General features: G+C 37.2%; 1 protein-coding gene and 2 long non-coding RNA genes across 7 annotated transcripts in view; 1 reads left to right on the top strand and 2 right to left on the bottom strand.

The window, feature by feature from the left end:
* Nucleotides 1-8,127, bottom strand: part of LOC105380610 (uncharacterized protein CG45076) — a 30,074-nt gene extending 21,947 nt beyond the window's left edge. The window contains exons 1-2 of one of the 4 annotated variants that reach the window (XM_048624079.1): nt 7,912-8,127; nt 6,711-6,794 (exon numbers count right to left, since the gene is read on the bottom strand). In XM_048624079.1, the coding sequence (XP_048480036.1) occupies nt 6,711-6,794; nt 7,912-7,971 (144 nt within the window). In that variant the 5' untranslated portion in view covers nt 7,972-8,127. Of the gene's footprint in view, nt 1-6,710; nt 6,839-7,911 lie in introns of all 4 variants that reach the window. The other 3 variants (XM_048624080.1, XM_048624081.1, XM_048624082.1) reach the window with 3 other exon arrangements.
* Nucleotides 8,128-10,348: 2,221 nt separating this feature from the next.
* LOC119693458 lies at nt 10,349-11,203 on the bottom strand. The gene is made up of 2 exons (XR_007266814.1): nt 10,788-11,203; nt 10,349-10,680 (listed from the first exon to the last, which is right to left on the bottom strand). It is a non-coding gene; the product is annotated as an uncharacterized LOC119693458 (long non-coding RNA).
* Nucleotides 11,204-20,268: 9,065 nt separating this feature from the next.
* LOC125489169 lies at nt 20,269-20,684 on the top strand. 2 transcript variants are annotated; one of them, XR_007266780.1, is made up of 2 exons: nt 20,269-20,526; nt 20,656-20,684. It is a non-coding gene; the product is annotated as an uncharacterized LOC125489169 (long non-coding RNA). The 2 variants fall into 2 exon arrangements; XR_007266781.1 differs by having other exon boundaries at nt 20,269-20,586.
* The last annotated feature ends 4,087 nt before the right edge of the window (nt 20,685-24,771 follow it).

Below are 24,771 nucleotides of genomic sequence, written 5' to 3'. Positions count from 1 at the left end.
CCCGAGGGGAGCAGATATTTGATAGTTCTCTGGAGTTCGGCTATGTTTCATTGAATGATGGACGGCCAACTAGGGTCAAGATGGTTAACGGAGTATTACAACAGTCTAGTCCTGATATAACGTTTTGCTCTTCTGACATTGCTATTAATGTGACTTGGAATGTTACTTGTGAGAACTTGGGTAGTGATCATTTGGTTCTTAAATATTCTTTAGGGTATCAAGATAGATTAAATTTTATAGAAAAAAGAAACTTTGCTAAAGCTAATTGGAATGAATATACGGAGTTTCTAAATGTAATATTTTCTGAATCTGTATCATTTGAATGTGTACAGGTCATGTATGATTGGTTTTTAGAGAAGATTAATAGTGCAGCAAACAAATCGATCCCTTTAATTAAAATTTGTACAAATCCTATTCGAAAATTTACCCCTAAGCAATATTGGAATCAAACATTGTCTAAAGCAGTAGCAGAACGTCGATTAGCTCTAAAAACCCTGAGACGTAACCCAACACCAGATAATCTATGTGTATTACAAAGAAAAACTGCGGAAGCTCAGCGTTTGATTAGAAGAGCAAAATCAGATAGTTGGCATACCTTTTGTGATAATATTTGTGAAACTACTAATGTATCTGATATGTGGCGGAAAATGAGATGGATGAAAGGTTATCAGCATGTTAGAAGATGCGTGTCTGAGGAAAAAAAAGAGGAATTGTTACAATCCCTTACGCCTGATTTTGTTATAAATAATACCCCCTGTTTTATCTCTTCAAATGAATTGTTAGAAAGTGAATTCACTATTGTTGAATTGGAGAATAGTCTTAAGCTAAAGTATTCTGCCCCTGGCAATGATAATATTTCCTATTCGATGTTGTCTCATCTTCCATTGAATGCGAAAATATTTCTTTTGAATATATTTAGCCGTGTTTTAGTCTCAGGGTATATACCAATTCAGTGGAGAGATATTGTAATAGTTCCCATACCAAAAAATAATGATAATGACCCTAAACTCAGACCTATTTCACTTATATCATGTATTTGTAAGCTATTTCACTCTATGTTAAACAAACGACTGGAATGGTACTTAGAAAGCAATAAATTATTATCTCCTAATACGACGGGATTTAGGAAAGGGCAGTCGTGTTTGGACAATTTAGCTCGGTTAGTCACGAACATTCAGGTAGGATTTTCTAAGAATAATGCTACTATAGCTTGCTTTGTAGATATAGATGGAGCTTATAATAATGTGATAATAGAATGCCTTGTAAATATTTTAGACCGGTTAAAAGTTGGAGCCACTATATGTCAATATGTATGGGAGTTTTCTAAAAAAAGATTTTTAAAAATTAAAGTTGATGATGCTAATGCTAATGGATGTACAAGATGGGCAAGCAAAGGCATTGCCCAAGGTGATCCCTTGTCTCCGTTGCTTTTTAATGTTGCTACTATAGACATATGTAGAAATATTCAGAATGTATTTATAAGTCAGTACGCTGATGATTTTGTTTTATACAGTAATCACAACAAATTAAGCGACAGCATCATTCAGATGCAGTTATCAGTAAACACTTTAATACATTTGCTAAGTCAATTAGGATTGGAGTTAGCAGCCGAGAAATCGAAACTGTGTGTTTTCAGTAGAGGAAGAATTCGTCAAAATGTTAGTATTTTTGTAAATAACATTGCATTGGAATCGGTTGATTGTATAAAACACTTAGGAGTTTGGTTGGATAGTTCTCTTCGATGGACAAAACATATTAAAGAAACTTATGAAAAGTCCTGTAAGTTTTTGCAGATATTTAAAGTCTTATCTGGGTCGGGTTGGGGCGTTCATCCCCAACATTTACGTAGATTATATTTATCACTAATTCGGAGTAGGATTGATTACGGAAGTTTTTTATATGATAATAGCGCCGAAACAAATGTGAAGAAATTGGATTTATTACAAAATAGAGCAATGAGAATCGTGGGTGGTTACGTCAGATCTACTCCTGTATATGCCATGGAAAGTGACCTATGCATTCCTCCACTTGTTTTAAGACGGAAATACTTAGCGTTTAAATATATTTTAAAGTCTCGTTCATTTGAAGGAAATCTTACTGTTAAGTATCTTTCCGAATTGGCTCTGCATTTGCATAATAACTTTTGGTCTAGGAAAAAAAAACCTTTGCTAGCAGATACTTTCATAGAGACTGGTTCAGAAAATATTGCTTCGGCTGTTCCCTTAGAAAATTTCAGCTTAGATACATGGATGTCATCTATAGATATCAAAAAGTTTATTAAACCAAATATAGACTGTATAAGTGAGGCAAAATGTACATATGAAGTTAACCATCTTAAGAATATAGTTTTGCAGGAGTTAAATCTTAAATATGACGGATGGCATTCTGTTTACACTGACGGTTCCAAAGATAGTGCAGGCAGAGGAGCTTCATTTTTCAATCCAAATTCTAAGGTCCAGTGTCTATTTAGAATTAATTCCTGTGTTTCTGTTATGTCAGTTGAACTTTTAGCTATATATGAGGCTGTATTATTCATAGAAAAAAATAATATTTGTAAAATTGTAATATTAACTGATAGTAAAAGTTCTCTCCAACATATTATTAGATGTGTTTCAGGGGAAAGAGGTTTGGCAATTGCTTATAAGATTATATCAAAATTAATTAATTTGTGTAAAAGGGGCATTAAAGTTATGTTACAATGGATTCCTACGCATGTTGGATTACAAGGTAACGAGGAGGCTGACAGGCTTGCTAAGAAAGCAATTAAAGACGGTAATGATGTTGAAGTTGTAGCAAGTTGGTCTGAAGTATTAGCCAAATATCGGCAATTCATACGTGATAATTGGAGAGAATATTTCAACAAGATATCCAAAGAAAAGGGAATTTGGTACCGAAGTATAGTGTGTGAGCCCCCTCGAATACCTTGGTTTAGTTCAAGTCGATTAAACAGACAACAAATTGTGATGGCTCTCCGACTTCGTTCTGGTCATATTCCATTAAATAAATTCGGATTCTTGATGGGAAAAGTTACTTCACCCAAATGTGATGAATGTGGAGTAGAAGATGACGTATACCATTTCCTAATGGAATGTGTCCGGAATGCAAGTCGGCGGCAACAGTTAGTTGATAAGTTTAATATTAATAGAATCGATGTTGGAGTTTTCCAAAGTATATTGGCTGAGCCATGGTCAGAAGCAGCCAAATTGCTATATTATTTTAAGTTTCATTCTTAGTTTTTAGTTTATTGTTTTGTGTATGTTAATTAGAGGGTACGATGGGACTGTCATCGTCACCTAGTGACAAAAGTTCCTTAAATAAAATAGATTGAAAAAAAAAAAAAAAAATGTTCTATGGACTTTTCCAAGCGATTAAAAAAAAAATAGAGTAGAGATGGGGTAAATTGATGTAATAGTGACAGTAATCGAATATAATCGATTATTGAACTCGAATGATTTAAACATTTTTTACTATAGTTTTTATCTAAGGTCTAAAATTTTTCCACGATATTTTATGTTCTTACTTAAATGTTCAATACTTGATCATACGTAATAAAAGTAGATGTGTAAGGGATGAGGAAAAGTATCGAATACTTACAAAAGCACAAATACCTTATCAGTACTAATTTCCGATGAGTACCTAATGTATTTACCATAAACGAATATGATTATAATAAAAGTATCTACCCAGGAATCGATCCAGCATCGATTATTTTTTCATTCAAGCATAGGTCGGAAGCAAGGAACATTGCACTCGGTACATCTCTATGGCGCATGCGCGTTGGACTGGAGGCGCGCCGGCGCCGCCATGTTCAATTTTCCGCCGAAAAGTTTGCCGCTATTCTTTGAAAGTATTTTTGTTAAGTCTTTACATTAGAAAACAAACATCTTTTATTAAATTATTATGTTTGTATTTGCAATATGCAATTGGAAAATCGATAAGGTAAGCTTGTGTGCGAATTATTTTAGGAAATTACGCAAAATGGAAATATTTTTATGTTTTTATCAGTAATTTGGCATCAGTTTAGTTACTAACCTAGGTTTTTGTTCTAGCGTTTTCGTTTCTAAACTCACTAAGTTTTGTGAAAATGGGTACCAACTAATAAGGATAAGCTTAATTCTGTCAACTATTCATACAATTTACCTACTTACTTTATTTTTCAGTGACAACAACAAGAAAATGAAAAAATCAACCAGACCCCTAAACCAAACATGAAATGCAGTATACAGGACATTCATTTATCTGGGAATTCTGGGATAACAATATTACAACGGCCATCAGACCACGAAGTAGAAGGATAATGGAAATAAAATACAGAAATGAAATTAGGCAATTGTGTATATATATAAGTGTTATAAAAACTCAACCGTCGTGTGTGTTATTTTATTCACCCAAATAAAGTTTTACGTCTACAAATTTCTTTCTTTCTTCTTTTATAAAGAGTAATAAGTAGGTAGTATCTAGTAGTAGTTTCGTAGTCAGGCATATCTATCCATACCCCTTTTATATTTAGGAAGAAAGTCGCAAATTCATCTTGATTTTATGGTTTGATGACGGCATCGGATGACACTGCGAAGGTGTGATGTAGTCATATTCCGATTTCCGAGGTACCTACCTATGTAAAATGTCATACTCCATATTAGGGGTTCAGCAAGTATTTTAATAATCCATATTTCGAGTTATCAAATTATCGATTTAGAAACAACAAGTACTCAATATGTTACTCAAATCATACATAAAATATTGGTTAAAATATGTATCACTTACGTTAATAGCGATAAAATAACACTGTTTTTTATCATTTCAAATATACATACTAAGTTAAGGTTTTCTAGGTAACCATGTTTTTTGCGTCAACAATTATCGTGTCATATTAAGATTCCTAGAGGATATTTTGTACCGCCGAATTAGGTTATAAGCTTGTCACGTTCATCATTATTATTATGTAATCAAGCATATACTTCAAATGTTATTATTTGTAAAGTTATAAGCTAAAAATCATGACATAGTATTTTTCCTTATACCGAGGGTACCTCGGAGTTCGGAACAACGTATAAAAATCAGGCCCTTATACCGAGGTATTTTGTTTTTGAGTTTAAAGGGGTTAAATTAGTTTAAAAAGAGTTAAAATTTAAATTTAATGTAAGTATAAGAATATAATAAACTAAATATAAACTATTTACAAAGTTGAACGTCGTATAAATATTAAAAAACACAATTATTAAATATGGCTGGCCTTACGTAAGCCGGGTCGCGTTTGTATGAAAAACATGGCGGCGTCGCCCTCACGGCACATTACATGAGTTTTTAGTAATTTTAGGCAATTTTAAACATATTTACTACATCAAGTAGTTTCAGTTAAAGATAATGAACGATTAAATGTAATTTTAGAGTATCCAAACCTATTAAAATAAGTAATAATCATGAAAATAAATATAACTCGAAATAAGGACGCCATTTTGAATACCGCGAAATATGGACTCTCTACCTTAGATCTCTTAGGCTAAGGAGAACTAAGGTAACTCTAAAATCTGCAAATTAAAGCGGCGACCGTCAATCGTGTGGCCGCCATTGAGGAAAAGTTTCGCCGGTTTCCATATTTCAGCTTCTAACTACATAATTTCAGCTTCATGATGAATTCAAATGCACACACTGGCATCGAAAGGTTAAAAAGGCCAAGAAGAATAAATTTAGCCGTAAAATGGGTATAAAACCTCCTGACCTCAGCCAGTAGTGGCTGGATGAGGAAGGACAGAGTATTGTGGCGCTCCTTAGGAGAGACCAGTAGTAGAGATTCACGGACTATAAGTTTAGTATACTCCGTGATTAATTAAAGTTTAATTTAAGTAAATTAAACTAACAAAATAATATTAAACAGATGTTTGCTATAAGTACTTAAATAAAATTATACTCAGAGCTAAAATCGATAATCTAATGCTAACGCTAAAATAATCTCAATATGCCTTCTTAATATGAATATACTTAAGTACCTATATTTATCTAAGCCATGTCTATCGAGTTCAATGACCTATAAGCAATCGCTGTAAAAATTGGCAGCTGTTGCTAGGTACGGTAGCTAATGTACAGGGACGATTTTTATCAGTGGTACAACACATGTAGGTACTTCATATTTTTTGTGGATTTCAAATTCCGTAATGCGTCGAACTTCATAATGATTATTAAAGATTGAAGAACCTACTGTATGTACTTATTCATGAAAAGTGAGAAAGCTAGTTAAATAATGAGTAAGAGTGTGCGTTAATAGTAAAATTTAGCTGTGATATAAACGTATGTACACAAAGTGCTCAAATCAAGAATACATTCAAATAATTAACGAAATAAAAAAACAGTAGGTAGGTAACTTGCTTTTTACATCCAAGAATTGTATAATAATAGGTATACTGAATTATATAATAAGTTAATAATTATTGTATACATATAAGTATTTTTAAGTTAGAAGGCTATAGGTAAGTGTACTAGACTTCAATTTTATTTAAATATTTACATAGGTACCTATTGAAAGCATGGTTCAGAATTACCTATACTTACTATAACAAAAGATTGATGAATTATGATCAATGCACAGCATTTAACTTGATGTATTTCAGTGCAATAATGCATCTCATGCATTTCTAAACGGCAACAACAGCCAGCCAAAAACAGTATCCCGCCAAAAAGCGACATAAACCATAGACACAAAGTTTTCTTTTTACCTGCGACAATTTCGGTATTGGCCTGTAGTAGACCCTCTGAGGCACAGAGGGTACATATGAAGGCAGATACATAACTGTGGTCCACTGCGGGTCGCCAAGTCACGTCAGCGTCGCATGGAAACATTGGGCTGTTAAATTCTTTAATTGAAGCTCAGAACAATAATAAAAGACACCATAGAGAAGACAGTTGGTGGGTTAAAAGAGGTTTTTAAAAAAAGTTCGTATGCTTTGATTGTTCCAGTACTTTTCCTTCTAGAATTTTATTTTCAGCTTGTTCAATAAGCTTACGGTAATAACCATAGACTGCTAAATAGGAGGAAAAAGAAAGTGGTTGTTTTTTCTGTTTAAAAGAGAGATGTTGCTGCCGGGATGCAAAACTTACAGTCTTACAGATTTTTTTATTACCAAGGAAGTAATAAATTATCTACATGTAAGGATTAAGGAGGTACCTAGGCATTATCTTTCTTGTTTCACGCCCTGAAACATCTAGTTACCTACTGAAAATCTCATAAATCATTCCGACCCAACTGGACTATTCTTATCTATGACAAGAAATCCAGAGACTTTTCACCTGCACCAACATTTCTCAACGTTAGCGCTAAATACAAACAACATATCATCGAGATAGTCATCAGCGATTTTATATCTGGGCCTTTCAGTTGTCACCGCCAACGCAAAATGCTATTTGCTAACTAACGTGCCGCCTACACAGGTATATCTGAACTGAGTCAGTTACTGAATGTACCTACTGTTGTAGTAGTTTTTCACGACATGTCATGAAAGGTTACCCTCGCCTTGGACGCCGCCTCGGCCATGTAACCGCCTTTCCTTGACGTTTTCAAGGTTAATTCCGTTCTGAAACGCAGCACGGCCGACTCAAATCGCATTCGCCAGTAACTCCAGCTGAGGCTAAATTTGGCGCGCGACGCCGACTCCGCACAAACTGACCCACTTGTATTTCTGCGACATTTGAAAACTTATCTACGAATAAACCGAACTATTTTGTTTTCCCCGCCAAAAAAAATCCACCGCATTTCTAAACTAATCTCTGTTCGAATTCCATTTGACACTTGACTTCTTTTTAACACAACCAGCCAGCGTTACAATCAACACGGGAAACTTTTTCATCGATAAACTTGACAGCAAAGAGTTTGTAAGTTTTGCGTCCCGGAGCGTTGACAGCAAGGAGGTCCTGACTTACCGGGGAGGTGGTGTAGGTGGCCCTGTACGGCCTCCTGTATATTTCACTTTCGTATAACATGGTTGTGGATGCACAGTTTCGTTCGACGTAGCTTCGCGGCGGGCGGGACTCGACTGGACCAGAGCTAGAGGCGATCACGAGAGCTATATTAAGATTTCTGACATTGTGGTGTGTGAGGTAGTCGATGGCCGGTTGGAGATTTCGCGTGTTTGTTTTTCAATCTATTCTCTGTTCAGAGTTGGCTGCGACCGTTGTCTAGGTTTTGGTTCTAGTCACTACGTCTAGTGTGCTAGCGTTTACTGCCGACAAAATATTTATTACTTCGTTAAGACATATAACTACATAATATATAGGCTGTAACTGTAATAAGTAGCTACTATACATATAAAACGACCAGAGGTGCTTAGTAAACATTTAAATTCGCTTAGCTGGATAAAGATAATGGGCCACTTAAAACAGCAGTGACAGTTACAGAAAATATACAACTAAACTGCCAGACAATATAAATTCAATGACTATCGATGACTGCTACCTAAACGGTCTTAGACGGTCGAATGGCGTAGTGGTTAGTGGCCCGGACTGCTATGCCGAAGGTCCCAGGTTCGATTTCCGGCTGGGGCAGATATTTGTTTAAAAACAGGTATTTGCACTCGGGTCTTGGGTGTTGATATTTACTTATATTTAATAATAATATATATCTATGTATTTGTGTAGATATATCAGCTGTCCGATACCCATAACACAGGTTCTGCCTAGCTTGGGATCGGATCGCCGTGTGTAAGATGTCCCCACCCCACATGTTTATTTATTTATTTTTATATTTATTTTTCAACAAGGAATATTGATAGACTGATAATAAAGCATTAGCCAAGCGTCAAATTACTCCTAAACGGCAAAGAATAGCTTAACAGCGCCGCGTCTGCAATATCGAGGTAAGTATACAATTTATGACGACCAAATGGCGTAGTGGTTAGTGACCCTGACTACTGAGCCGATGGTCCCGGGTTCGATTCCCGGCTGGGGCAGATATTTGTTTAAACACAGATATTTGTTCTCGGGTCTTGGATGTGCCCGTAAAATGGCAATAGGCCCGCCCCCTATTACATTGGGACTAACATAACACTCTGGCGAAAAGTGGGTGCAGCAATGCACCTCTGCCTACCCCGCAAGGGAGTTCATTAGTACAAGGCGTGAGTGTGTGTGTTTTGTGTGTGTGTTGTGTGTGTATACAATTTAACAGCGCATCAGAATATTATGAACTAAAATACATATGAAATTTTGTAAGTGGAACTTTTTCATTACTCGTGAGTGTATATTTTATAATTTTACGTCACCAAAACCGCGAAATATATCAAAATAACGCATTGCGCATGCACATCACATTTTTTTAAACCAGTATGAGGTCATCATTATTCTAAGAATAGGTAGGTAGGTAAACTAACAAAGTGTTTAGAATGCTGTAATTTTTCTTGCAACTCAAAACAACAGTTTTAATTGGGTGAAGGGCGCCAAGGTTGTGGCAGATGGAATGTAATGAAAGTCATAGTTCTATTTGTGAACGAAAATTCACGTTTTATTGAGCCGTTACAGCGTCATTAACCATCTTATATTTCTACGTCGGATTCTTCATTGGGCGTGCTGTACGTCTAGTATAGGTTGTTGATAGTTGACACAACGTTTATAGTTTCAGTTTTCTTCCATACATTTACAAGCAGCGCCTCTAGCGGAAACTATCATAAACTAAAATTGGTAGTATGAGTTATTTCAAATCGTAGTTTTAAAAAACGAAATAAGTTTACGTGTAAATTATAGCTTTTTGGTAGTACGAGTTACATGTTTGACAGATCTTAGGTAGTCAGCTTCAACGAATTCGAAAACTTTCATAGTTGTTGCTCTCACTGAAAATTTGTAGGTGAGAAGCGTTTTTGTTGTTGGTTAGGATCTAGTTAGAATTTAATTTGTGACTATCAGCGATCATATTTTGCGTGGCGAATGGCTGCAGAGGCAGAGGAAACCCTATTAACCACTAGGAACTAACACAAACTTAAGAATGCGGAGTAATGATGGCAGGAATAGTGCTTGTTATTAGAGATAGTTTATATTGGTTCAGTGACTGGACCCAGTAGAGTACTATGTTGGTACTGATCCCGCTTGGACGCTATTTTCAACCAAGTCCAATGCGACTGTGTCGTGAAATCTGCCTTACTGCGTCCGTGCACTGAACCAATGTATATCACCATTAGGGTGCTTACATAGAGATACTGGTTACCTGTATCTACCCGTACCGGTAACCTGCTGTTTATCTTTCAGCGAGTGCGCTAGAGCATTTCACGGTTTTAAATTTCTCAGTGAGCGATACCTAATCAAGTTACCGGTACGGGTAGATACAGGGAACCCGATTCTTTACGTAAGCACCCTTAGAAATGAAAAATAAATGTTTAAAAATAATCATTTATTACTTATATAGTTATCCATTACATAAATGGCCTAAATCCCCACGAGAGGACGATAGCGTCGCGGCGTTGACTGCCTCGGACGAATCACGCGTCGACGGGTTGTCCTAGGACTCTGCCTTGGTCTCAGTGGGGCAACAAGTATTGGGCTTCTTCCGACGACAGGGCATCTTGGGCTTCGTCCAACGACAGAGCGTCTTGGGCTCCCCACATGTGCAGAATAGGTCGTAGGAGATTCTTCACCATGTACGGACATTTATTTATGGCAGTTAACCTGCCGTGGGGTCCATCGGCAGGCTTGTTTAGGTCCCCATTCCTGTAAATAGTACGAATAGATTAGGTCTAGTAAAATATTATTTATTCCTACAATTTTACCTTAAGTTATCGTAAACATAATAAGTATATAGGTAGGTAGGTACTTACCTTTCCATAAAATCTACAATTAGGTACTTCGAATTGCGATGCACTTGTGAGGATCATTCTTAATTTTATAATTTTTATAAATAAAAGCTTGTAAACCAAATTTCAGTTTGTTTTTGTTAGAGTCATTGACATTGATTGACATATATATTTTGGTTAGAGTCATTGACATATAATATACGAAAATCAAGACGCCAAAATGACATGTGTGTTTGCCCTTTCTTTTTACAAGCGCTAGAAAGAGGTAAAGTATCTAGAGTGAAGTTCGCACAATCGAGTTGTAGCATAAACGATATCGCATGAACTATAATAAAAAAATGTAACTCATACTACCAATTAACTTGGAAACTAATAGTTTGGCGTGCTTACGATTTCTATCAACGTTGACATATATTGCAAGCCCGTACTAGACGCTCTGAAATATTAGTAGAGATTATCATTGTTTTGTTTTATGTACGGTGGCCTGCGCCTAAAAGTATACAGGCGGAGTTTTTAAAATAACGATCTCAAGCTCACATGCTGCTCAAGCACATCCACATAAACACCACTGCTACACACATCACACACAACACGTCCTCGGATTTATAACAGATGTAGCTGGTCCCTTCATCATCAGGGATCGCCATTTTAAAAACTCCGCCTGTATACTTTTAGGCGCAGGCCACCGTACGTATGTACTGTAGAGTATAAGACAAGTTATATGTATTTTTTATTTGTGACTATTCTCTTCGACGGTCGAATGGCGTAGTGGTTAGTGGCCCTGACTGCTATGCCGAAGGTCCCGGGTTCGATTCCCAACTGGGGCAAATATTTGTTTAAAGACAGCATTTGCACTCGGGTCCTGGGTGTTGATATTTATATTTAATATGTATCTATCTATGTATTTGTGTAGATATAATTATCAGCTGTCCGATATCCATAACACAGACTCTGCCTAGCTTGGAGTCGGATGGCCGTGTGTGAGATGTCCCCACATGTTTATTTATCTTTTATGTTTGCTTATGTAATAGGAAAATCAATTACTTACCTAATAAATAAGGCAAGCACTAGTCCTCAATACACATGTTTGCCCCGGGCGGGATTTGAACCCGCGGCCTCGGGCTCCGGAAGAAATATCGGATATGACGGTACATATACGAATGGTTGTTGCTAAAGGTCTAAATTGGTGTCGGACGACATGACGTTGCAACAGGCGCTCTGTCGCACGCCTGTACTGGTTTTCACAAGCTCCGGCCTTCACAGGTGTATCGCGGGCACTAATGACTGTTTTTTAATCTCAGATACTAAATTGACAGATTCTGAACGGTTCATCAACAGTCGATTGTCCCGCCAATAGAACGATACGATATTTGAGATTAAAAAACTGACTTTAGACGCCAAATTAAACCCATAGGAACTAGTACCTACAGAGCTTCCACTATGTTATTGTATTTTTGACGTTTCATTATGTCTGGTAAGTAAAGTTGGTTTTCGTTTGCATTCATCAAATATGTATGGGATTTCGAATGTCAAAATCCAATAATATAATGGACAGAGTATAGTGAAGTTGCTACAGGTCGCCCGTCCGCCTAATGGCACCCTAACGGTTGGCTACCGGCCATCCGGCGGCTTCCTGCGACAACCCTGGTAGGGTCATTGGTTCTCGACTACGAGTGTGTCTACAGGGTGATCGTTTTGTGGTTTTTCTACAGGTTTAATTTTATAATCTAAAACCATCTTCGGCAAAAAAAAAAATGAAAATAATTTTCATTTATTTAGTCATTGATAGTTTCAGCTTAAGATTTCAGATCCTCCTTCCTTTAATTTTGTCTTTGACTATACTTTAAGTGTTTATACTATACTTTAACCACTTCGTGACCAACCACTCCTTTTCACACTTTTTTTGTATGGAAATTCATTTACACAAAGGAAAGTTTATGACTGTACTTCCCCAATGAAAGTTGGTGAGTAGGTAAACAGGTACAAAGCAGTCGAGTCAATTTTTTCCACATCACCCTGTATAGTTGGCAAGAGGCGAGCTCATTCAGTTGATCTTGGCACAAATATAAAAAACCCATATCAGTTATTATTAGTAGTTTAAACAGCGAATTATGTGTTGTGTCAAGTGAAAAAGTTTCGTCGGAAATGAAAAATTAAAATTGTTATTACTTTGCATTAGAAATATTCTGTAAATAAATATGATTCTAATTTAAAATGTGTTTTAAATAATATGTACTGGCTTCATAATTATTATCATCCAAGGTCTTTACTGTTCAGTGGTCTGGAGGGCGTGCGAAACTTGCTATCTATAAAGATATCGCTGTTCCCGCGCGCTTCGCTTCGCCTTAAAAAGTTTTCCCGTGGGAATTCCGGGATAAAAAGTAGCCTATGTTCTTTCCCAGGGTCTAGACCATATGTATACCAAATTTCATTCAAATCCGTTCAGTAGTTTTGGCGTGAAAGAGTAACAGACAGACAGACAGACAGACAGACAGACAGACACAGTTACTTTCGCATTTATAATATTAGTTAGGATTAGGATAATAAAGGTAGGCCATTTCATTGTACTTATATTGTAAAGTATAAGAAAGCTACTTAGGCTGTCCTGTACTAAGAAAAGTGACATCCCTTTTAACTTCCACCGTTTTTTTATAAATATTTGAAATGGCCCAGATGGGAGACGGATCACGAAGCTGAAGTGGAGATGGGCAGGGCATCTGGCAAGGCGGGTAGACGGCAGATGGACCAAGGCAGTGTCGGAGTGGTGGCCAAGGTAGGGACGGCGACCAGTCGGTAGACCGCCGACCCGTTGGTCCGATGACATTAGGAGAGTGACTGGACCAAACTGGATGAGTGTAGCACAGGACCGTGGGACTTGGCATAACGTGGAGGAGGCCTATACCCTGCAGTGGGTTGACATAGGCTGATGATGATGATGATGACAGAAAGAGCCCCCCCTTATCCGAACGGAGAGTAATTTGTAAAAATTGACGTTCATCAGAAAATTTTATATTTGTACGATGAATAAAAAATTTTGACTTTGACTTTGACTTTGACTTTGACTTGACTTTGACTTTGATGATGATGATGATTTGAATTATTCAAAAGGAGAATAAAACTATCGCATGGAAACGAATGCTCTAAAGTTTTTAATAAGTAACAATAACAACTTTTTTTTGCGTGAGGTGTTAAAATAATTATTTGTAAAAGACCTTGTAGTAGGTCCGAACTATTTAAGTACCCCTGGCAATTAAAATCACAGCATTACAACTAACTAACTATAGGTAAAAACGCTACCAACAAAATGTTTTGCGCAGGGGTCCCCAACCATTTCACTTCATAATAAACTTTACAGTATCACACAAAATCCATTTTTACACTAAACATTATGAAAACATACCAAATTAGGGCACAGAGGCAGACTTATTGCCAAAAAGTAATTTCTTCAAGCCAACCTTTGATTGAATTGAAGGGTATATAAGGTAATCGTGAGATAAAAATGGAGCCCTTACTCCACTAATTAATATATTATTTACCTATATTTCATTAAATGTGTTTGTCTCTGGTATGGTGGTACATAGTAAAAAGTCACGTGACCAACAAAGTTTCTATGGAAAATATTTTTTTTTTCGCGAATTTTGATATCTGATTTAAGTTTAGGGCTTAGATATACCTACCATGCTGCACGTGCACATGTAGGTTTCGGCTTAGTATACCCTTTTTGCAACACCTTGTGTAAATAATGAAAGGACCGAGTGTTGTGGCGATAGCGGGCTGATGATCACTTTGTATAGCAGAGCCTTTAGAACGGGTTTTGCAATTTACCTACAAAACGAAAACGAAAAAAGTTTAGGTTTTCTTCTACATATATCTGTTTCATGATAGTTTTTCTCTAGAGGCGCCACTTTGTATGCGAGAAGACGTAATCTTTTATAGTTTTCGACAGACTATCCCACCTGGGATGCCCTCCTGCCCGCTGGACTGACGACCTTAGGCGGGTAGCCAGAAGTGGTTGGATGAGGAAGGCCGAGGACCGAGTGTTGTGGCGCTGCTTGGGAGAGGCCTATGTCCAGCAGTGGATGATTATTGGCCGATGATGATGATATCCCAACTTTACTAGACGTAAATTGTAATCTAAATTGCTGTCATTTTGTTTAGTTAATCAAGACAATGTTTTTAAGTCGCAATATGGCCCGCGGCCCACATTGGGAACCCCTGCATTAGTAAACTCAATTGTAGCTGGTATTTAAATGCCTAGTCTTGTGTATATTAACAACATAGCATGCATAGTGAAGCGGCAAAGAGTAGGTATGAGCAGATTTTCAGATGTGACACATTTTTCCCGTACAATGATATGGTATGGAAAATTACTTGAAGGTTCGTCAACGTAAAATATTCTGGTAGGTATGCTTGCTAACTTACCATGTTAACTTACCATGTTAGCAAAATCGATATCTATCCTCCCTCAGTGGAAACCTATTTTGATCTACTGATTGATTCTATTACAATAGAAGGCGCAAATAATAATAATAATATTAGTTAGGTATAATCAATAGAGTTTGTGAACTGATAATGTATCGCTTTTTAAATATCATTAAACTCTTTAAGATCTTTCAAATCTGTCACTCTTAGACCTGGTTTCTCATGATTCTGTTAGTTACAGTCTCAATACCGGATTTGCTGACGACGCGTTTAAGGATTATTACCCTTGTTAATGGGGACTACCGTTTTTTTGCTCACCAGTTGGCGCCACTGTCGACCGAGGTCAAGAGGTACCATAGCTGTCAAACTTATCAAAGGAGACTGTATCAAATTGGCGCGAAATAAAGTTTTAAAATTTTGAATCTTATAAGCTTATTAATTATAAAATAACTATCATCACATCGAGTTACTATGCCGCAATGTAGTGTAGATCCGTTATGTTCGGAAAGAAAAGGAGGACTTATGTTAACAAGTGATAAAACTGTTCTAAAACAGTGGCTTGTGAAATAATTATTATCCGACAATCTCGTGTTTGTGAAAATCATTATAACCAATTTCAGAAAGAACATAATGTAAATAAGGATTAGGCATTTAATAAATACAATAAAATAAAAGAATTACACACTGATTTAACTTTTATTTATCCTTTCCGTTTAAACACACTGCTATACAAAAAATATAACACATTAGTAATCCACACAATGAATGCTGGTTGAGTTGTTAGTTGAAACTAAATAATGGTAGTATAGTATACTAAGTATTCTATTATTTGTGGGGGTGTCAGTACCTGCACCTGGCTCACTCGAATGGAGCCTTTGTGCATATCGCCTTAAGGTCTAAACTCCACTCCTAAGCTTGGACCATTTCCTACCACGCTGGTCCTCTGCAGGTTGGTGGGTTCGAAAATCTAGATGTGCAGGTTTTATCACGATGTTTTAATTAACCGTAAGAGCGATGGTATACATTGTATGTACATAAATTCCAAAGTATTAGTGTTCACACTGCTATACAAAGTTTCTGAAGGCCACTCAACAGTAAGTATACACTGAATCATTTTGTTGTATGATGCTGTCCTCTACGTTTCCAACCAAGTTACTGTTACGGTCATAGTCTTGGTGTCTGTAAAAAGAAAAAACATAGCTGTTACCTAAGCAAACAAGCATACACTTCGTAAAAAATAAGTTTGTAAACAGTAAACAAACTAACCTCGGAATTAGCTGCTCTTTGAGACTGCTTATTTTTGCGCCCCTTTTCCTTAATTATTCAGCTTTCAACGACAAATAATCCATATTTGCGATAATTTTGCAAAAAGAGATCACTTTTCAACAGGGAAATGAACGAAAATATAATTTATCACGAAGCCCGCCAAACAAATTATATGAAAAGTAAAATGTCACTTGACCTGAGTCAACACCAGCGCCCCTAGCGGCAAATTCACACGCGTTAGCCCCCATTGGATGAGTCCCATGACGAAAATCTAATAGACCATTCATAAATCAAGCATTATGTGAATCATTCACTCACACTTCATTCAATATTCTGTCATATTCATCGAAATTGGTGTCTATGTCTCTATAATATCAAACAACCTCAAACAACCAAACTTTTTGGTTTTGAGGTTGCCATGGTTACTAACTATTTCTATCGAGGTTGTTTTTTGACATCCGTCATTGAAAATAATATCATTACGCCATGCCCTTTGAAAAACAATACAACGAACTAGATGGAGTATCAGTGCAAAAGAAAGGACTCAACAAATAACACCTCAATTTCTAACTAAGGTCTTATTTTAAAATATTTTGTTAGAAGATTTTTCACTTAATTCAATAGTTCTCATTAAGTCATTAGGTTTAACTTCTTATACCTACTTCTGTGGTCTAGTGGTAGAAGCTCAGCTTCATCACCCAGGGATCCCGGGTTCGATTTCCAGGTAGGGCCATCAATTTGTGTTTCTATATTGCGGTTCCAATTTAGGTTAGGACATTAATTTTTTTTTTTTTTATGCAGCCTGTGTCGTGTCCCACTGCTGGGCAAAGGCCTCCTTATAAATTGACCACCGTTCCCGATCATGTGCTTCCTTCGGCCATTGAGGCAAAAACCTGTCGAGGTCGTCCCGCCATCTCCGCCTGGGTCTTCCGCGTCGCCGACGTTACACATTAAATAAAAACTTTTATCTCGGTTTGACAGTATATAAAACCCAGACAGTATTTCGTTTAATTTTTTATGTCACACAACATCTAGTTCGTATATTGTTTATCAAAGGCTCTGTTCATTTTTCCATTTTGAATTCTTGACAAATGTGTCAAAAGTCAACAACCCGTTGCCTGGTTACCGGTCTTAACCAAGTCTTAGCGGAACCCCACAGCAGCAATCAAGTTTATCACCCGATCAAGGGAGTTAACCCCGTGATTTAGCATGGTGGGACACTCACTAACCTTAACGGTCCATGATGTAACCAAACCGAGGTATTTTTAACCTAACCGAATGGTGTGAAATTAGGCCTTAGGATTTAACTGTTTGCGCTGCGGGGCTATAAGTACTCATTTCTTTAGTTCACTGTACAATTTGTAAATACAAATACATACATCAGAAAGTCATGGATTGCAATGCATACGAGAACCTTGATGGCGGAACGATAAAATAAATAAACTATGGTTTTCAATCTGTAAACTATCCCAAGCCAACAAAGTGTCACAACTACACGTTACTCTTTGCGCTCGTTGACCATTGCGTGTCGTGACCTTTACCCGTCGCTATAACCGCCGCGTGCTGCCTACCCGCACGACCTGCCTACCTACCGAGTTTAAGGACATGCACTTACATATTATAATATTATAAAGTATAAGTAATTTGAAAAAACGTGCTAATTTGTGCGTGAATCCGAGTTACTCAACTCGGATTCACGCACAAAGGGTTGTGCATCGTAAAATTTTACGTTGAATATATGATATTCTATTCTATTTCGTGTTCTGTATGCTACATAAGTCTGAAACCGCCTATTCCTTCATTGAAACATTGACGATTGTCTGTTTGACAAGGTATAGAAATTATGCAGCCGACCGTACCATTAACTATTGAATACATTAGAGGTACTATATGGGTTGAATTTCAAGATAGTTAAAGTTAACAGACACATAGACCGACGGACAACAGCGTGTCTTGTTCCCTTTTGAGGTATAGGTACATTATGTGCTATTTTGAATTTTGTAAAATGTCTAAATAATTTACGAGGCCGCGTAGAGAGATTCGTAGCACGAGCCCGTAGCCTTCGTAGCACCTGCGTAGCTCGTAGCAATTTCGTAGCTCGTAGGCTTTATCGTAAACACGCAATAATTTTATCGTTTCGTTATTTATCGGAATTTAATATAGTTGTCGGCTCTTTAATGTGGCTGAAAAATAGCAATAAACCCGGTCTTTACAGAAATATCTTCATAAATAGCTAAACAAGGTGACACAATCAAGTCAAATTCTACAAAACGAGTGCTGCACTAGCATTAAAAGTTAAAGTTTATCTAATGATAATATTACTTTACCAAGCAAAACTGATACTTATGAATCTGACCGTACTAGATCAAGGGCTTATTTTTCAATGGTCAGATAAATGACCAATAAAATTGTTTCTATCACTGTCTAATACAAACATCCCTTGCAAAGACCGCATGTGGATAATTATGTTAAATCTTAGCTTGAATAGTCATGTACAAGTTTATACCTCCATATAATCGTATTATCCTTCTAATGTTCAAATGATGATGGGCACCAATATATGGAAGCTGGGACCAGTACCAATAGAAATGAGTGATACGTCGTTGAAAAGGTATTTTTTTGCAGAATATGAATAACGGAAGCGCTAGTCTTGAATTACTGTCCAATTAGAATAATCGTACCTTGAAAGTTTTTATATTTTATTTCTGTAATTTTAATGTTTTTGTTAGTTTTTCACATTCATTTTTAATTTTTATAACAAAATGATCCTATTTCATATAATATTATATTTGTTTATTATCTCAGTCAATAAAACCAGTTGAAAGTAATTTCTCCAATTTGAATAATACGTGTTTACGTGTATTACGCCCTAACTGTCATCAGGAGAGAGAGTGCAATGGTACCGATTCTGAAGGGCGCACTTCCTAATTTTAAAATGAGCTAAAATCTCTAAATTTAACTGACAGCGCTAATTTTTGCTATTCTGAAGGCAACGATTTTAACGGCCAACTAAATTTAGAAGGCTCATTTGACGTCTTTAAAATGAGTGTGGCCATGTACTTAAGGATATTAAAATCGAAAATATCGATTAACTTTTTTAACCTTAAAGTACTCAAAATAAATTTAATTATCCTAAATAGTAGTTGAAAATAATTAAAAGGATTAAATACCCTTCATTTATATTGGTTTTGGTGATAATTTCAAATATTTATGTAACATATTCATAATTCATTATTGCAACTGGTAACTCTGGCTAAAATGCTTCTATGGTGTTCTATGGACATTTCCGAGAGATTTAAAAAAATATAATAGAGTAGAGATGGGGTAAGTTGAAAAAATAGTGAGAATAATCGAATATAATCGATTATTGCACTAGACTATTTTAAACAATAGTTTTTCAGTAAAGTATGTAAGTAGGTATTAAGTTCTACATCTATGTGTTATCCACGATATTTAATGTAAGTACTTACTTACTTACTTAAATGTTTAATAGTTGATGATGATGTTACGTTATATACTTAAGTAGATGAATGTGTAAGAGATGATATTCATATAAGAATATGAAAAGTATCGAATATTTACAAAAGCACAAATACCTTATCAGTAGGTACTTACTTAAGTATTTCCGATGTGTACGTATTTATATTTACCAAAAACGCATATGATTATAATAAAAGTACCTACCCAGGAATCGATCCAGCATCGATTATTTTTTCATTCAAGCATAGTTCGGAAGTAAGTAACATTGCACTGGGTACATCTCTATGGCGCATGCGCGCTGGACAGCAAGAGAGGCGCGCCGCCGCCGGCGGCCGGCGCGACGCCATCACCGCACCGCCATATTGAATTTTCCGCCGAAAAGTTTGCCGCTATTTTTTTTAAGTATTTTTGTTAAGTCTTTACAATACAAAACAAACATCTATTACTTATAAATTATTATGTTTGTGTTTGCAATATGCAATTGTTAAATCGATAAGGTGCTTGTGTGCATGTTTACGATTTATTTTAGGAAGTTACCTACGTAAAATCTAAGGAAATATTTTTATCAGTTGGGCATCTGGTTATTAACTATCTGGTTACTTATGTTTGTGTTCTAGTGTTTTCGTTTCTATTATTTAAAGTTTTGTGTAAATAGGTACCTATAAGGATAAGCTTATTCTGTCAACTATCCATACAACTTACCTATACTTACTTAATTTTTCAGTGACAACAACAAAGAAAATGAAAAATCAACCACACCCATAAACTAAACATGAAACGCTGGATACAAGATATTAATTCCTCTCCGGGACAACAATACTAAAACGACCATCAGACCACCTAGTTACCTACCTACTAACTAGAAGGATAATGGAAATAAGATACAGAAATTAAATCAAGCAATTGTGTATAAGTATTGGTGTCAGAAAAGTTACTCAGCAGTGTGTGTTGTGTGTGTTATTCACCCAAATAAAGTTTTACGTCCATAAAATGTATTTCTTCTTTCATAAAAAGTAATAGTATATAAGTCAGGCATATTTTTCAGATAAAAGGTAACCTAGGTAGGTATAACTTGTTTTTTCCTGTAACAAAATAGGTAGTTAAATATTTGAGCTATGTAGAGATCACTTTGAGTAAAATATTCTTACAAGTTGAAAGGGGTAAGTAGAGAGTTAGATAGGTACACAGGTAGGTGAGTTAAGGTTAAGGTGTTCCTCATGTATGTAGAGCCGGTCCGTTTGGAAGAGGAAAGCCGAGGTGTTAGGGCTAGTGTAATCCTGAAGTAGATCGGTAGGTGTGTTGATTAATTTTTAGACCTAGAACTATAACTTAAGTTGTTTTAAGTAACCTGGTTCATGCCTACCTTGTCAGTAACACGTTTTTCAGTCATTCAGTCCAAAGATCAGAAATAATAATATGACAAAACAGAGTCACTTTCACATCGTAGTTTCGCAAAAAATAATAAGTTAGCGTCGTTGCAATTAGCTATACATGCTTAAACAACTCATCAGCTCTAAGTTAAATCCATATTTATGCACCTACAACAACAATTTCCCATATATTTCACGGTTTTACTTTTAGAAATTTTAGTATAATTTTAACAGGCACCTGTTTAGACCCCTTTTAAATTTAGGAAGAAAGTTGCTAATTTTAAGTTGACAGTGCTAAAAATGGCACCTTCAGAATACCAAATTCGACCATCTAACCTAAGTTGAATAGTTTTAACACTGTCAGATTCAAAATTTAAAGTGACGTCTCTAATTTTGGAGATAAACGGTGCCTTCAGAATGCCAAATAAATTTAGAGAGAATGTAAGCGTTTTTTGACAGCGTTAAAATTAGAATGTGCCCTTCAGAATCGATACCAATGCCATAGTAAAATACTTCCTTCCGACGAATATATTTCAAAATGGACAACTTATACGGATTTGTCGTCATAATACTTTTTTGCTCTCTTGAAAAGAGCTATCCAACGATGTAAGTCTCATCTTTATTGGACATAGGTCCCAAAACGCCCATTGTCAGTGTGTGTGTTTGTTACTTCTTCACATCAATGGGGCTGAACCGATTTTAATGAAATTTCGTATGAAGTTAGCTGACAATCTGGATTAACACGTGGGAAACTTTTTATCTCAGAATTCCCACGGGAAACCTTTGTAAGGCGAAGCAAAGCTCGCGGGAACAGCTAGTTACTTATGAATGCTAAAAATACTATACCCTTTAAACAGTATACTCCAGTCAACTACCTAAAGTAATAAAGCTAGGTAATACGTTTTTTCCAATCAATCCAACGCCGACATGTGACCTTTATGACCCCTGTACAGCGTACAAAATGAATAAAATTACTTTGTATTAATGGCCGCTTATCAGTGAATCTAAAGAATACCCTAAAAATAGCCGCAATAGTGACTAATGAATAACGTTTTCAAAGTACATGCCTATTATTGGGGCGTTCAACTGACTAAGTCTTAGGGCGCCTTCAAATTAGCCGCAAATTGTCGCGCGGAAGCAGCGCGGCTGCAGCGCTGCAGCCACGCTGCTGTCTAAATCCTAACTAATATTATAAATGCGAAAGTAACTGTGTCTGTCTGTCTGTTACTCTTTCACGCCAATACTACTGAACGTATTTGAATGAAATTTGGTATACATATGGTCTAGGCCCTGAGAAAGAAAATAGGCAACTTTTTATCCCGGAATTCCCATGGGAAAACTTTTTAAGGCGAAGCGAAGTTCGCGGGAACAGCTAGTTCCATATAAATTGTTAACGCGCGACTGCAGCGCTGCTGCAGCGCTGCGACCCCGCATCTTTTAAATTACAAAATTTATATGGATTTTGACAGCAGCGCGGCCGCAGCGCTGCAGCCACGCTGCTTCCGCGCGACAATTAGCGGCTAATTTGAAGGCGCCCTAATATGCGAACATGTGTAAAGGCGCGATTAAACGACGCGGGGTAGCCCGAACCGAGCCTGGCTCCGCTCGTGGTTCGCCGCGCCACGCGCTGTGTAAGGCCTGGGTCTCCTATTTTATGCTATATGCGGCGTCCGACGGGAATCGGGCATCGGGCATCGTGACGCGGCCTACGGCGTGAAGCTGGACGCGACCTACGGCGTAAATAGGAGTCTCGGGGCTAAGGCCTTGGTCTCCTATTTACGCCGCAGGTCGCGTCCAGCGTCACGCCGTAGGCCGCGTCACGATGCTCACTATAGAAATGTACTGACGCGGTCTCCCTCACACGCCGACGTTGGCGCGTAGATGTTATGAGTATCGTGACGTGGCCTACGGCGGTGACACTTGACGCGACCTACGGAGTAAATAGGAGACCCGGGCCTAAATGTTTTGATCAACGTCCTACGGCGTCTACGAGCCAACGTCGGCGTGTGAGGGAGACCGCATCAGTACATTTCTATAGTGAGCATCGTGAGTATCGTGACGCGGCTTACGGCGTGACGCTGGACGCGACCTGCGGCGTAAATAGGAGACCCGGGCCTAAACAACTGCGCTCGGCGCGGCTCGCCAAAGTCGCATCTTACGGACGGACGGCTCGGCTCGCGTAGGATCGGGCTAGCCCGCGTCGTTTAATCGCGCCTTTCATCATCATCATCATTATCAGCCCGTATCTGCCCACTGCTGGGTATAAGCCTCATCCCTATCACGCCATCTCTTCCGGTCCTGTGCGAGTCTAGTCCAGTGTCTACCGGCCACCTTAACAATGTCATCAGACCATCGAGCCGGCGGTCTGCCTATTCCTCGTTTGCCAGTTCTTGGCAATCACTCTGTGACTGCCTTTACAATGCACTCACGAGCAATGAAATTCATTGTAAGTAAATTTTTAGAAACATAGGTAGATTTTTTTTATTTATTTAATATAACTTGAATGGGTTCCGCTCATCTGGCATAATCTTTATTGACCAAAACTCATTTCGCATAACTCGTATGGTCTAAACTTTTTTGGCCGAACCATCACTTTGCCAAGACTTATGTGGCATAAGGCTCGTTTCGTCTAAAACTCTTTAGGCACAATCTTTAAACACCTAAGTTTCGTTTGCTCAAATTTATGTTCGTCTATACCTATGTATAATCTTGTTTCTCCTAATGTTCTCTTAATAAATAATATATTAAGTATGTAGTAAATGTACAAATTGTGGTATTTTTCTCCTACATCCCGAAAATCACGATATTGTATGATCAAAAAATCGAAAGTTAACGACCAATATAATTATTACAAACCCCATGAGATCGAAACCTAAAAATAGGTGCGACGACGAGCAAAGCGAGGAGGAGCGTGTTAGGTGCACATGTTCATCAAAACCAAAGCGGAGCGCAGCGAAGCGGAGCGGAGCGTTTTCCAAACAGCGGAAACAATACAAGGCACCGGTTTGCGCTATGTAGGGAGACGCTCCGTCAAAGTTAAAGCCAAACGAATATTATTACTTTGTATAAACCTATGCCATAGCATTATTAGGCTATTCAAGATTTGGCCATACCATTATTAGGCTAAACAATGTTATGCGAAATAACTTTTAACTAAACGAGATTTATGCCATACGATTTTCGGCGTAACGAGACATTGACCAAACGTTACTATGCAATACGAGATTAGGCAAAAAAATCTTATGCCAAAAAAGGTAGAACCAACTTGAATACTAGGTAACATTTTCTTTAAGCCATGCACGAAAACTCGCAGAGTTTATCTGTGACGGCGAGGCGTTCACTAATTGTAAGATAATTAGATTTCATAAATATATTTATATTTATATTTTTAGTTGGTAGGTAATATTCTGAGTAATTTGGTGCTTAAGTTTATGTATGGCACTTTAACTATTTATCTAGTAAGCGCAGAC

Source organism: Plutella xylostella, chromosome 11, assembly GCF_932276165.1.
Source record: "Plutella xylostella chromosome 11, ilPluXylo3.1, whole genome shotgun sequence".
Taxonomy (NCBI): Eukaryota; Metazoa; Arthropoda; class Insecta; order Lepidoptera; family Plutellidae; genus Plutella; species Plutella xylostella.
This window is presented reverse-complemented; position numbering and strand designations above follow the sequence as displayed.